This window comes from Coenobita brevimanus, chromosome 57 (assembly GCF_032717465.1).
Source record: "Coenobita brevimanus isolate Jiangsu-jjx chromosome 57, ASM3271746v2, whole genome shotgun sequence".
Lineage (NCBI taxonomy): Eukaryota > Metazoa > Arthropoda > Malacostraca > Decapoda > Coenobitidae > Coenobita > Coenobita brevimanus.
In genome coordinates, this window is record NC_137010.1 from 23,282,430 (window position 1) to 23,298,339 (window position 15,910).

Sequence of the window (15,910 nt, forward strand, 5' to 3'; positions counted from 1 at the left end):
GGGTGTTGTGGTACCGACTGCATTATATGGGTCTGAAACATGGAATATGGGTGTAGCAGAGAGGAAAAGTTTGAATGTAATGGAAATGAGATGTCTGAGGAGTATGTGTGGAGTGACGCGTATGGATCGGGTGCGAAATGATGAAGTGCGAAGGAGAACTGGAGTTGTTCGGGAGATGGCTGGTAGAGTTGAGCAGAGGGTGTTGCAATGGTTTGGGCATATGGAGAGAATGGATAATGAGCGATTGGTGAAAAAGATAACTAGATCTGATGTGAGAGGTGTAAGGCTGAGAGGAAGACCACGAATAGGATGGATGGACAGTGTGAAGAGAGCGCTGGATGCGAGAGGGATGTCTGTTGAGCAAGGAAGAGTGGCTGTGCGTGACAGAAATAAATGGAGAGAAATTGTGAATGAATAAGTGATGACGCAGCCCTGAGGGGATATTCTCCCGCATTTGGTCTGATCAGCTAGTCAGGTCAGGTGCGGGTAAGGGGATGAGTCTGTTATGATGTGGCAGGGGTAAACCAGTTCTGCTGTCGGGCCCTGCTGCGGATGTCACTGATTGCATTGCCCAGTTGACCCTTGTGCGGTGTGGTGTGGTGAGGATCTGTCCGTTCTCCCCTTTGGGGCTAAGATGCGAATGAATGTGTTTGAATGGATGAGTAAATGGAGAGTGAGTCGTCCTGTCTCGGCTACCTCCCTTTCCTTGGGGGAAGCAGCCTAGGTATATAGATAGATAGATAGATGCTGCATGCAGAGGGAAGATTGAATTTCTTTATCATCATCTTAGTTTTCTAAATGATCCTTCCTTCATGAGAGGATGGGAGAGTGCACAGTATAATTTTACACTCAGTATTTAGGGGTTGATGATTAAAACATTCTGTCGTTTCCACTACTGTATTTACTGTAATTGGTTTACAGAAAGTTCTCATTATGTATTGCCTTTTTTTATTCTTTTTTTTGCTGTTAATTGCTCACAAAAATGACTGAAATATTGCCTCAAAAAGCTTCATTGATGGCATCTAAGTTGATTTGCCATTTTCCCTGTTCATTGTAGCCAGCAGAGAGATGGAGAAAGGTATGATATTTTGGAACACATTCTTGATGCATAACGAGGATCACTTGTGCTGCTCTTTGTTGGGACTTAGGAAATTTTGCAGTCATCTGCATGTTCCTATTCCTGATTATTACCATTGTGTCAGTGCAGTATATGCTGCTAATGCCAGTAGCAGTTAACCATTGCATAAAAGAACTGAAGCCAGTATTACCTAATGTTTTCATAGGTTGACACTACATTGCATTTGAACATCACAGTACTGAGTGCATTGATACTTCCCTAAATTAGTGTGAGTAATGGTAACACAGCACTAAGATGAGGTATTTTTGTCTTGCAGGTTGTGCCATAGCCGTGCCATACGCCGCCATGCACAACAACCGGCGGCGGAAGAAGCGTCCCAGTTATGGTGTGAGGACAGTGGAGATAACCAAAGGCAAGAATGGCTTTGGCTTCACCATCAGTGGCCAGGCTCCTTGCATCCTCTCCTGCATTGTCCCTGGCTCTCCAGCCGAACGAGCTGGTTTGCGACCTGGTGATTACCTCATTGCAGTCAACAGCCAGAATGTCAGCAAGGTCCCGCACGATGATGTGGCCCGGCTAATTGGCCTGTCCAAATTACTGAAGCTACAGATAGCAGAGAACTACTACTCTGACAGCTCTGATGATGAGTTTGTGACAGTGAACCGGCCCAAGCCCAAGTATCCTAACAGGCTACGTCATAAGAACCAGCAGACGAGAGCAGAGAAGGTAGTGAGGGACCTGCAGAGTGGTGCCATCTTCAGTGAGCACACCGCCATACACCTGGGTGAGGCTGCGCTGTTGTCTGACCGTGATGCCTGGCCTGAATCTGCTTTCCCTCCCAAGGCTCCCCTCACCCCAACCCCCAAGGGTCTCACTGTGTCAGCGTCAGTGTCCCCAGTGCCAGAGGGGTTGGGTGGGGGTGAAGGGGGCCCAACCAAGGCTCCCTCTACATCCCCCACCAGGTTGCGGCCAGACCAAATCCACCTGGTTATGGCAGAAGCCCGACAGGCAGCCCGTACCCCCCGGCCAGTGAAGGAGCCCCAACACCCACCTCGCCCACGACACCTTGTCAAGAAGAAGGACAAGTCAGCAAAGACCAAGGTCCACCACCACCCTGATCCACTCACACCAGACACCTTGCAGCAGCAACAGCAACAACAGCAGCAGCAGCAGCTGGCCAAACACCACCACCATCACCATCAACAGGTGCAGCAGCAACACCTCCAGCAACAACAGCAGCACCTCCAGCAGCAGCAACAACAGCACTTACAACAGCAGCATCTCCAGCAACAGCAGCACTTGCAGCAATCCCACCTACAGCAGCAGAAGCATTCCCAGCAGCCACTGCTCCACCAACAGCAGCCACAGCGGCAGCAGTCCCCAGTGCAGCAGGGGCAAGGGCAGTTGGGACAGCACTCAGGCAAGTGGGTCGAGGTGGCTGCTGGCTCTGGAGTAGAGGCTTATCATGTGTTGACTGAGCAAGAAATAAACAAGCTGCTGTACCCAACTCTGGCTGAGTTGCAGCAGCAGGTGGTACCCAGTGACCTAGGGGAGGCACTCTACCGTGCTGTTGTTGGATACTTGGGCACCATAGAGATGCCCAAGGAACCTCAAGGAGGGTCACGCCTCACTGCTATCAGAAATTGCATCAGGCGCCTTAGAATAGAAAAGAAAGTCCACACATTGGTGCTCATGTCTGTGTTTACTGAGCGGGTGGTGCTGACTAACCCTCATGGCCTCACTCTGGCTCAGTACCCAGCTGAGAGGATCACTTTCTGTGGTGTGTATGCTGATGACAAGAAATTCTTTGGCCTGGTGACAGTGCATGGAGCTTCAGGGGATGAACTAAGTGATGGCAGCCAAGATGGTGGTAGTGTTTCGTCCTCATGCCATGTATTTATGGTGGACCCTCGCATGGTGCAGCACTCAGACCATGCCCGTCGTGCCAAGAACTTTAGACTGGAGTGTACGCCTCATCCAGATGCTGGACACTGCCAAGAGTTTCCAGATTCTGCTGACCCAATTCTTCATGCAATTATGAGCCTCTACCGCAATCGGGTGGGGTTTCACCTGGACACCGGCGCCCCCGGCCTCATCGACGTGGAGGCGCAGATGTCCCCTCAGCACTCCAACACCTCCTCCAACTCCTCAAACTCTGACTCTGGGATTGGTTTCCGTGATGAAGGAGGACACCACTACCACCACAATGACCGTGTTTTTGTGGTGGAGGTGGACGACAACCAGCGCATGAGGCTTCAGAATTTTCAGCTGGTCAGTAATCTCCGTGCCAACCTTAATGACAACCTTAGAGCCAACCTTGAAAATCACCGTGGCCTTGACAACCTCAGGGGCAGTGTAGACAACCACAGGGCTAACCTTGATAACATACGAGGAAATATTGACAACCATAGGGCAAACTTGGATAATCTCCGAGGTGTTGACACACACAGGGCCAATATTGAAAATCTTCGTGGCACTGTAGACAATCATAGAGTGAATTTGGACAATCACAGGGTAAATATAGATAGTTTATTTGAAAACCACCGTCGTAATTTAGATAATCTTCGTGGAAATGTTGAGAGTCACAGAGGGAACTTGGACAATCTTCGAGGAGGGGTTGGGGGGAATATGGTGAATTTGGAGGGACAACGTGAGGGCACTGTGGATGGTTTCAGGGGTCATGTGGAGGGCCCAAGGGTACTTCTAGATAACCTCCGTGGTGGTCTTAGTGTGGGTTATGGTGGGGGAAATGAGCCTGTCCCACCTGCCTTGAGGCACAACATGAATGACTTTGCATATTCAGGTGCCAATAACTTGTGTTCCATAGGTGGTGAGAAACTGCATGTTAGCACCAGTGATAACAGTGGTAGTGCCAAACTGGTGGACAATGTGCGTGCCAGCGTGACAGACCACTTACGTGTTAGTGTGACTGACTCAGTGGGAGATAGTGCTGACAATTTGCGTGTGAGTGTGAGTGATGCCAAGAGGCTAAGTGATTTAAGGGCCAGTCTGGCAGAGAGTCGTGTCAGTCTGGTTGATGGACGTGGCAGCATGACAGATGACTTGAGAGCAGCACTGGAGGAGGAGGTGAGAGGTGGAATGAATGACAATCGTGCCACTGTCACAGATGACATGCGTATGAGGGAGCGAGCTCTCACCAAAACACCCATTGCAGACTGTGGTAGTGGTACAGACTCTGGACGGTTGACTGTGCGTGCTATGCCAGATCCGGTGGGATTTGAACGGTCCCCGGGATCACATGCTGCTACAGACTCTCCGGTGCATGTGGCATCCATGAGACACTCAATGCATAAATACCTGCAACATAAACAAGAACATCTGGTTAAAGTGTCCCAGAAGATCAACCGGCGTGAATCTGACACTGGGGGCATCCATCCCCTCAGTGTACGAGCCTTCTCACCCTCCACCACTAAGGCACCGCCAACACCCACTGTCACCAATGCTGCCCAGGACTCACTTGACTTAGAGCTTTCTCTTAAACTGTCACCTAAAGTGTTTGGGATGCCACAGCTTCCCCTGGGGCCAGGTATGTCCCCACTACGGCCACGTGCACCATCAGAAAGATCATACACCAGATCCCTGGAGGATCTACGTGACTCCTCTACCAGTGATGGGGTGAATGCGCCACTGGGCAGTGGTGGCTGTGGTAGCAGCTTTCGTGATGGGTCAGAGAGTGACCATGGGCTGGATCGATTACGCCATGTGCCCTTAACCCCACTGGCCCGCCTGCTGCATGCTTCAGAGAATAACCTGACCCGCTACAGTCACATCTACCCCTCCGAGCACCACCGTGGGGCATTCCGTGCAGTTCAGCCTCGTGCACGTCGTGAAGCTGCCCCATTACCAGTGGGTGTGGTGCCTCGGATGGGCGGTCTGGTTGGGGTAGGTGGACCACTGGACTCAGGGGATGAACATACAGAGACCACTGAGAATACTGGGGAACAGGAAGGTAGTCAGGATGTTCACCCACCAACACAGGATGAGTTCTCACATGACTCCGACTCTGAGCAGGTTAGTTCTCTCTCTCTCTCTCTCTCTCTTATGATGCCTCATTTTAGTCAGTGTTCAAAATTTTTCTTCCTTCATTTATTGCATTTTTTTCTTTAGTTATTTTTTTTCCTCATCCTGAGGCTACATTTAAGTGTGTATCATTATGTTCTTCATAGTTCATTTATTGTAACTCTCATCATTAATTTTTTTTTTCTTGTGTTCTTTCTTATTTCTTTTCCATCCCTACATTCTGTATTTTCTCTCATTGTCTAATATTTGTTTGTTCATCATTGTATTTTCCATTTTTTCATGTGCAGTGTTTATTTTAAATTTTACTCGTATTATTTTTCTTCCTTGAATATCTTTACCTGCTTCATGCTATACTGGTTATTCTTTTTATTTTTACTAATTTGTTTTACTTCATCTCTCTCTCTCTCTCTCTCTCTCTCTCTCTCTCACCAACACACACACACACACACACACACACACACATACACATTCCACAAGAACTGTTTGCTTTGAAGTACAGGATTAAGTGAAATTGAAGTGCTTATCTCATGTTTCCCTTGTAAAGTGTGTATCCTTACATGAGAGAGAGAGAGAGAGAGAGAGAGAGAGAGCATAGGCTGATACACAGAAAGGAAAGCGTGTATGGCTGGGTGTAAAAATCGTTGCTGCCGGTGCCGGTAGGCCTGTGTGTGTGTGTGTGTGTGTGTGTGTGTGTGTGTGTGTGTGTGTGTGTGTGTGTGTGTGTGTGTTTGCGCGCGCGTGTGTGCATGTCAGGCTGAGGATGACACTATGCTTAGGCTATGTTTGTGGGTGTGGAATGTGAAAGTGGATTTGGTTGTGCGGTATGTGGAGAAAGAGAGAGAGAGAGAGATTTGAGTGTGGGTGCGTGTAAGGATGACCTTGGAGTGTAACAAGGGGCGTATCCACACCTAGGTGGAATTGCTGGTGTGGCGGGGATGAGATCTGCTGTGGTGTGGTGTGATGGTATGGCGATGTCTTATAGCACCGGTGTGGTGATATAGAGGAGTGCAGTTTTATGTTTGATGTGATGTGACAGGGATGATTGTAGTGATGTGGACATCTACTCGTCGCATGGTGTGATGATCTGATGTGTTGTGGTAATGTGATAAGAGTGTTGTATGGCAATAGGGAAGCTTATAAAGGGTATTGGTGTGGTGCAAAGTATGGTGTGTTGGAAATCTAGAGTGGTGTGGTTGTGATCGTGGAGTATTTTTTGGTGGTGATTTGGTTGTGTGATTGTCGGGTTAAATATGAGGTGGTTGTTGTGATGGTGTGCTGTTATGGTTGTTGTCATGTGGCACGTTAGCCTGTATGTCGCGCTGATTGGGTTGGGAGAGTGAAGTTCTTATTGTTGTGGTTGTGGTGTTGGTGATGGTGGTTGTTTGGCTGGTGTGATATGGTGATGAAGGTATGTTGTAGCGGAGGAAGATTTAGGGGGGCACAATCCCTCCATCCTTATCTCCCATCTTTCCTCCCTGTTCCCTCCATCCCATCCTTCTTACCCTTCACATATTTTTTCCCATTCCATTCTTATCTTCCTCCCATCCCTCCACACTCTTCCATCCTCCAGTTCTCTCCATCCATCCATCAAATTCATCTTCCCTCTCTTCCTCCGTGTCTTTCATTCTTCCGTCCCTCCTGCATATCCTTTCTTCTTTCCAACCCCCATTCCTCCCTTTATCCATCCGTCCATCTTGTCTTCTTTCCCTCTCTCCTCCCTCCCTCCTGCTGTGCTTTGCTTATCAGAGACCTTTAAATACCGTAACATATTCTGCCCAGTAACAAAGACCACCAAGGGTCAATCGGTCTGTTGGTCTTTACATTCCTCTGTATTCCATTTTCCTCCCTCCCATCTGCCCATTTTCCTCCCTACGAAATTCTCTCCCTGCCTTCTTATCTCCTACCCGTCTTCCTTCCCGTTCCGTTCCGTTCCGTTTACCCTCCTTCCCTCCCTTCCTACACTTCGTTCTTTCCCTTCCTCCCTCTCTTCTGCCTCTTTTTCATCCCCTCCTTTAGTCTTTATTATCTCATCTGTCCTTCCCCCACGTTTCCCAACAGCATCTTTTCTGCCCTTTTTAATTTTCCCTCCCTCCTTCCATGCCATCATACCATCCCCCCCTCCTCTCTCTCTCTCTCTCTCTCTCTCTCTCTCTCTCTCTCTCTCATTTATCTTTCCGTTCCAGCACTTCCTTAACTGGAAGTGGTAGAGAGGCGGGGAGGGAAGGACGGTGGAGGAGGGAGAGGGAGTGGGAGTACGGGAAGAGAGAAAGGATGGAAGGGGAAGGGGTGTTGAAAGGAGAGAGTATGGTACAAAGGAAGACGAAGGTTATAACTAACTACTATTTTGTGAGGTAAAGACAACAATAGGAGAGAGAGAGAGAGGGGGGGGGGAGAGAAAAGAGAGAGAGAGAGAGAGAGAGAAGAAAGGAGGAGGTTGAGGGGAGGGGGAAGGGTGTATTAGGAGGACGAAAGAGGGTAGCCTAACGATTTAGGATACTAGAGAGAGAGAGAGAGAGAGAGAGAGAATGGTATACATATATGGTAGGGTAGGGGTAAGATAAGATTAAACTAGCATTCCTCGCGTTCCTCTCTCTCTCTCTCTCTCTCTCAGACACACACACACACACACACACACACACACACACACACACACACACACACATTCTGAGTAACGACCTACCCATTGAAGTAGGCCTATATAAACCATGTGTCCCTTTAAACATCCCCAATTGTCTTTTTAAATTCTACCACCTTTTCTATAGATTCGCCTGTAACCTTTACAAGTTCGCCTTCGTGTCAGCTGGCCACCCCCGTCATGTTGTTTCCAGTTATCCTCTTTCTAGACGAACCTTGCTGGGTTTATAGACGAGTTAGGTTAGGCTGAGGTGGGATGAATCATGTTTGCTTTAGTCACGATAGGTTACTTATGATTGGGTTGAGCGTGGGCCATTTAAGATAGGATAAGTCTGGGTGACTGAGAATGGGTTGGTACGGGTTAGGTTTATGCAGGTTAAGGTGTGTTAGCTTTTGCAGTGATATTTGTACCTACTGAGTTAGGTTGGTTCGTCAGGTTAGGTTGAGATTGGTTTAGTTGGGTTATTGTAAAAGGAGGTAGGTTAGGTTAGGTTAAGTTAGATAAAGGGATAGGTTAATTTGAACTGATGTAAGGCAAATTTGACTGGGTTACGCGAGGCCGGATTTGGACTAAGTTTAATTGGGAAGGCTGTATTAAGTTTGAAATAAAGATGGGGTAGGGTAAATGGCCTTAGAGGTGTTGGTGGATTAGATCACATATTATAAGCAGGTATGGACAGTTATGCATAATTTTTTTTTTTTCTCTCTCTCTCTCTCTCTCTCTCTCTCTCTTTCTCTCTCAGGTATTTGAGCCAGTGGGTGGGGGTGGAGTTGGTGTATTCCTTTGTTCCCGTGTAGTACCAGCTGAAATCAGGAGGCTAGCAACACAGGAGAGAGAGAGAGAGAGAGAGATTGGAATGGCTAATGGCTAAGCATGGATTAGGTATACGTGAATAACTTAGGAATGATTGGATTATGTTGTGGTCCGTCTGATGGAGCCTCGTGTAGCGTCATCATCATCATCATCATCATCATCATCATCATCATCATCTTCTTCTTCTTTTTCTTCTTCTTCATGAGTGGGGTGGGCAGGATCCAGAAACAGTAAAATGAAAGTAAGCAAGCCAGAGAACTATCATCAGAGTACCGAATGTAATGGGTCATCCATCTGTTCACCCGTCATTAAGGCCTTGCATGCTCTTGACATACACCCTCTTAATTCTCCCTGTGATATACTCCACTGAACTCCTTTAGTGTACTGGCTGAAGGTGTATTGTGGTGGATGCTGCAGTATGGCCATTACCGGGTACGTCTCAAATTTTGTAGCTTTTCTTGTTTATTTCTTGTGGTATGCTTCGGTAAATTATCTGTTGTATACCCCGTACTGGCGTATTGTAGTGTGCGGGTAGTCTTGCATTGATATGATATGCTGTGGTGGAGTGGACATGATTGGACCTAGTTATATCATGATTAGATTACCCTGTGCACTGGTATACTGTCTCGACCTTACAGTAATAAGCACTTGCACAGATTTCATCCTGTTGTATACTAATATACCCTACTTGTCAGTAATACACTTATCTACGATACCGATTATATAATTGGCGTACTTGAATATTCTGGTGAGATGTTACGAGTTCGCCGCTATAGTGCTGAGCTGGTGTACTCAACTTAGTATGGTATAAACTACCCTGCAAAATGCTGTTGTTGTACACTGTCGTGGTATATCCAATATGCTAGTGCCCTGGTTAAGCATGGTGTGGTACCGGTATATCATCTCAAGGTTTCGTATACTCTAATGTAGTAGCAAGCTGCCCGTTATCGTGGTATATCGTCTTGTTCGGTATTCTTGGAGGATACCTTAATGGAAAAACTCCCGGATATGCTGTCATGGTTAAGAAAATGTGGCGTTCCCTGCTGCGATATACTCTTAAACCCTAGCGTACTCCTGCGTGGTATTGTTTGTGGTATATCAAAGCCTGTTTGACGAAGGTCGTGGTATGCTTTGGGGAAGTACCGGATATGTCTGTGCTGGAATGTGTGCGTCCTGGTGAAATACGGTATGCAGTTTATTATGGCGGTGCGCCTTCCTCTGGTATATTGTCTTTAACTGTTCTATTATTTGGCATGACAACAGTTGTTGGATGGTATACTTTGGTGGTATACCGTGCTGGAGTATCCTGGTGCTCAGGAGGAGTGTGGTACACTCCTAGTTGCAATATCGTGTGGTATATATATCATCTAGCACCATGGTATACTTTGATGGTATGCTGTGAAGTATGTGCGGCTATGTCGTGTTGAAGTATTGTGGAATGTAGTATGATAGGGCATGGCATACGTGTAATATGACTGGTATTTTGTTGGTAACTGCCGTATATTGAAAATAATATGCTGGTGGAGTACCTTGGTGATCTCTGTCTTTGTATACTCATATTATTATAAAGTGGCTGATAGTAAACTTTTGGTGGAGTATGCCCTGACATATTGAAACCTTGTATACTGTGATGATATGGTTGTTGTGTATGGTTCGATATATCACCTTGAAGTCTGGTATACTCTGGTGGTATACCGGGATGGAGTAGCTGTGTCCTAGTATAATGAAGTCTTGTATGTTATGGTGATAGAGACAATAACTAGTGATGGAAGATACTCGGATATATCATCATGAAATCTGGCTGCCCTGGCGCATTATCCTGCAAACCGGTACACTGTGGTGGTATACCGTGGTGGGGTATGTTGTTGCCGTGGGGTAGACATGACCTCACCTGACTCACACCACAAAATTAGGTCACGTTTGGCCCTCGGCACCTTCACATACTGGCCAGGCGGTAGGGAGGGGAAGGGGGTAGGAATTGCGGTGCAGTGTGGTAGGAATCAGACAAAACTTGTTAATATCATGGGGAATGATAGGATTGTCTTTGAAATTATAATGATAACGGCGTGTGGTGGAAAGTGGGGTCGAGTGTGGTACGGCGCTGTAAATTATGGTGCGTGGTAGGGGTGTGGTGGAAATTATCATGGCGTGTGTGGACATACCATGCACGAGCTGATAATATGCCATTTCTCATGCAAGTATATGTTCGCATCATGTTGGTCAGATCGACGACATCTACAGACTTTGATTTACCCAGATGTACTATTACAACACTTCATCTTTCACTTCTTCCTTACAACACTTCATCTTTCACCTCGTTCTTCAGTTTAACTGTTAAACGGGTCTTACAACAAACACTTCTCCTCGATTCTTATTATGCCAGCATGAAAAACAGCTAATTCTTAGTATGTGTCTGACTGAGATGGATCAGTGCTGCAGTAGACCTGAAGTGGACTGATACGGTTACCAGCACAGTGCAGGATAGTTTGGACTTTGGGCTTGTAGGAATGTAGCAGGAAACGAAATGATGTAGCAGATATTACATTGTGTTGGGGTAGAAATGATGGAGTGTAGTAGCAGTTAATGGAATGTGCTAGGAAAAAACAGACTTTGGTAAGATTTGTGTTGGAGTGTGGTTGGAGTCATAACGGACCGAAGAGAACTATGGTGGAAATATTGGTGGTAGGAACGTGGTGAATTGGTATGATTTATGGTGTGGAGTCTGTCATGTAGTGTGGTAGCAGCTGTGGTATAATGTGGTAAGATTGAAGGTGAAATTTGTTTGGAATTTTGGAGATTGATAGATATTGGAGATGTGGTGGGAAATATGACACAACAGCATAGTGAATGTAAGAATTATGGTGATTTTATCGCTGTGATAGTGTGTGATAGGAATAATATTGTAATATGACAAATTATGGTATAATGTGTTAGGAAGTGTGGAATGTTAACAGAATATGATAGGAATTGTGGTGGATTGTTGTAGGCAACAGTGTGTCGTAAGAAATTACTGAATAGTGTGGTAGGACATATAATGTGCGTTTGGATTTGGTAGCAAGGCGGCAACCAAAAGAAGTATTTATGTCTCTTTGTAGGCGTGTCTTAATTTGCAGTGTGGTCTGAAGACTTAACGAACAAAGAACTTGATAAACGGGAATTCTTTTCTTTACAAGTATTAGGACATCTGGTATATATTGATTGCACGGCTGCTCCTCCCGTCCCTCTTCTCGCATTTCACTGTATCCTGTGTAAAAGTCCCCAAGAGGAAATTAGAATGTAAAAATAAAACAGCTGATAAGGGGAAGATATATATATATATGGAGCCTCTGTGGTACAGTGGTAAAGTGTGCGTTTCGTACACGGGTGAGCCAGGGTTCGCGCCCCGCCAGGGTAATAAGCTTTGGGAGTGTTCACCCTGCCACGTACTGCATTGGCGGACACAAGGGGTGCTGTGGTTGAACCAGTGTCGCTTACTATAAAGTATGCTTGCACCCAGTCGGCTTGCGCGGGCCGATTACACTTGGTTCACAGACTACACACACATCCAAAGCCACTCCAACACTACAATTACATTTACAAGAATTTCTCTCCCTCCATACAATCTCTATTAGACAGCCTAAGCCACTTGGTAGAGATACATTGGCTGTATCGTCCCCACTTCGGTCGGGATAGGCCGGTCCTGCAGTGGACACTCAAACGGCTGATGATTATATATATATATATATATATCCCATTGAATCCCAGAGGTGCTGGGCGAGGCACTGTTCCGGGAGGGTCCTAAGCGTACCGCCCTCCGCCTATCGGCTCATAGTCGCGAAGCTCATAGGTCCCTACCCGGGGGTTCCCTACTTTATTAAGGTTTGAAAATTCCCAGTTCTGTCCAATATTGTGGACGCTCCAATGGGATATATATATATATATATATATATATATATATATATATATATATATATATATATATATATATATGATTTTATTGCTCGTATTAATTGCCGGTATTATTTAATTAGGTGGGGGTACTCACAGTCCACTCGAGGTAGTGCTGCTCTCGAGTGCCTGCCCTTTTCTCCCTTCCTTCTTTCCTTTCTTCCTTTTCTGCCTTTCTTTTATTCTTTCCTCTTCCTTCTGTCTGCGGGTGACTCTACACTGAGTGACAAGCCAAATGGTTTCCCGTACACCAGGAAACCTTTTACTACGCTGGATGGTAACCATATAACCAAATTATGGCGCCTGGTGGTTTAGTGGGTAATTAAGGCACTCCAATCGGATTGAGCCGGTGAAGGTTTATATCCAAGGGGTGGTTGGGTATTATTGCTCACATAATGCCACTCAGAGGTAAGTGAGGCTGGTCACTCAAATGTCAGGACCAGCTTGCCTAGCCCCGGGCTTCTACGTTCCTCATGGGGCAAGACTCGATTAGATGATGCATGAATGAATGATTATTTACTTATTTCAAACATGAACAGTCATCATCATCATCATCATCATCATCATCATCATCATCATCATCCATCTCCTGCCATACCTCCGTCAGTGTCATCAATCACTCACATCACCAATCAGCCCCCTCCTCTCTCTCAACAGGGGGTGTCCAAGGCAGGAAACTCCTTAGGCTACTTCATTCTTGCATGCCTTCCCACACCCTCTCCTGTTTCTACCCCCATTCTTTCTCTCCTCCTTCCCTCTCTGCTCCCTTCCCTCCCTCCACCCTCCCCCCCCCTCTCTCTCTCTCTCTCTCCCTCCATTTCATCCTGTACGAGTGTTTTCCCAAATTCCTTCGTTTCTTGGGTAAGTTTGCTTTCATCATGTCATTTATTCCATCCCTCCTTCAGTCAGACTATATCTTTCTTCATATTGTCTTCTGGAGTTTCCTTCCTTTTCATCCCATCGTGAACTTCTCCCATCTTTCCTGCATTTTACCCTTAATATACTAATCACACTCGATTCGTACAGTGCTCCCTTCTTCCGTTTATGTTATTTAAGTCTGCTCCTCTTCCATCATTTCCATTTTCACACCTTGCACCATCCAATTTCTTTACCTCCTCTCATTTTCTATCCTGTCTCTTCCCATATTTTCATTTCTTCAACCCCCTCTTCCTTTCATTTCCTTTAACCTATCTTCCTTTCCCTTCCCCTCCTTTCGCTTTCTCCATTGTCTCATTTCCCTTACCACCCTTTCACTTAATTTCTTTTCCTTTCCCTTCCCCCTCTGTGCCTTCCTACCTTTCACTTCCTTTCCCCCAGTTCTTTGTTTCCCATTCCATTCGCCTTTCCTTCTCTTGTAGGTACCACCACTTGTAACCCTTCTTATTCTCTTCAGGTGATTTTATTCAGCTCATGTACCCGTAACTTCTAGCTAGTGTTTTAGTTATATAGGAAGCCTTTATTAACTCCTCAGCTACGGAGATACTTATAAGCTGAATTAACTGTGAAATTGTGTGGTGGCAGCAAGACTAAAGACAAACGTCCTTGGAGAGAGAGAGAGAGAGACAGACAGAGAGAGAGAGAGGTTTGTCTGTGTGTGTGTGTGAAGTATACGCTACGATATTTAAATAACATGGTCTCTTCCACGTTAAATTCGTATTTGTTCTTTGTACAAGGTACAAGTACGGTATTATATGCTTAACCTTCTTCCTCATCCTCTCTCTCTCTCTCTCTCTCTCGTTTGTTTTTTTGTTATTTTGAGGTTTGTACTTGACGTCATCCTTTTCTTTGTATAATCCTTTAGTCCTTTACTTTATAATAAATTACTGTGCTATTTTAATTTCATGTGGTTCCCCAGTTCATATGTTTTTCCGTTCCCAATCTCGCCATTTCTACTTTTTTTTTCTAATATTATTTAAACAAATATTGTTATATTTTGCGTTAATAATAATATTGATAATAGTAATAATAATAATAATAATAATAATAATAATAATAATGTATTTGTTTCTTGCATAGTTAGTCCATAAGTATGCGTTTTGTGTACACATTTTCTGTGATTTTCTACGACATTTTTTTAGGAGGAACGATTGTAAATACCAGAACTGGATTTGCTGCAGCTTGAACATAAAACTAGGCTACATTAGATAACTAGATACCGTAATACTATAGTAAAGTATGGGGAATTAGAATTTGAGATGTACCCTGTGTATAGTTTATATAGCTCCCAATTATCTGTAGTTACAGTACATTAATTGATTTTGTATATGGGATTGAGTGTAAGGTGAGGTTGTTGCAACATTGCTTTGAGAACTGTGCCCTTCTTTTACTCTTGGCCAAAAATTGCATCCCACCATCTTGATTTCTTAGTTCTACCAATAGACTAACACTTGAATATGATGCTTATCACGAAGAAGTGATATGGAAAATTGTCGTGGGATAGCATTGTCCTATTCTGTCACAGAGCTACGTCAGATGAGCAACAAACGGACGGAATTAAAGGATAGGTTAATGTGAAAGAATTACTGTATTTATAGCATAAGTTTTAAAGTTGTTGTTGTTGTTGTTGTTGTTGATTCTCTCCTCATTCGAGGAGACCGGGCCTTGCTGTAGCCCGGTTGGTGGTGGTTGTCTTGAGTAAGGTAAGGGGGAAGACAGGGCCTGGGGAATGCCCAGCACACACGCCCTGTCTCCTGGCTGAGTTGCGGTGTGTGTCGGTTTTAAAGTTTAATGTGCAGTTAGTATAAAGGAGATACTGTGTGGTCAGTGGTCATTACTGGTTTTAAAGTTTAATGTGCAGGTAGTATAAAGGAGATACTGTGTGGTCAGTGGTCATTACTGTCAGTGTATGCTAATTGTTAATGGGGTGTAAGTGAATGTGGAAAAAATTCAAGGCATCAGTACGCTGTGAATATAAACTCGTTTGCGTAATGGTATATAGACTGTATAATTGACTTCAGTGATTGACATGATCTAAAATTGGATCAGGTGTTTGGTGGACGTGCCTATACCTGTGCCAGTAATTAAGTCCAGTGAAGTATATAATATGACGTTTGTATTGGAGATAACATTATGAATAAGGTGTATGAATGATGTATGTTATGGAATATTGTATTTTAGAGTACCATGTAGTGTGGGTGTGTGTTTTGTATGTGGGTCAGTGATTATGAGAATGATAAATGGAATGCAGTGAATGTACGGTATAGCTTATGGTGTGTATTGTGTGGTACACTGGATATGAGGTGTTTGGGTTATGTGGCGTGTACCGGTATTGTATAGTCGCGTGTATGTTGTAATGTGGTGTGTTTGGCGTGGTGTGGTTTGTGTACCGTATGTTGTATGTGGTGTGTGTGGTGAGTATGGTGAATGTGGTGGGTACGGTGTAGTATGTGGTGCGTATGGTGAAGCATGAGGTGTGT

The 15,910-nt window shown here is 45.1% G+C and overlaps 1 protein-coding gene across 1 annotated transcript in view; it reads left to right on the forward strand.

Annotated features, from left to right (window-relative positions):
- Window positions 1–1,423: 1,423 nt before the first annotated feature.
- The window catches only part of LOC145401931 (regulator of G-protein signaling loco-like), a 277,337-nt gene continuing 262,850 nt past the window's right edge, over window positions 1,424–15,910 (forward strand). Inside the window, exons 1-3 of the mRNA XM_080274037.1 lie at window positions 1,424–3,407; window positions 3,471–3,746; window positions 3,786–5,110. Coding sequence (XP_080130163.1) covers window positions 1,424–3,407; window positions 3,471–3,746; window positions 3,786–5,110 — 3,585 coding nt within the window. The remainder of the gene's footprint in view (window positions 3,408–3,470; window positions 3,747–3,785; window positions 5,111–15,910) is intronic.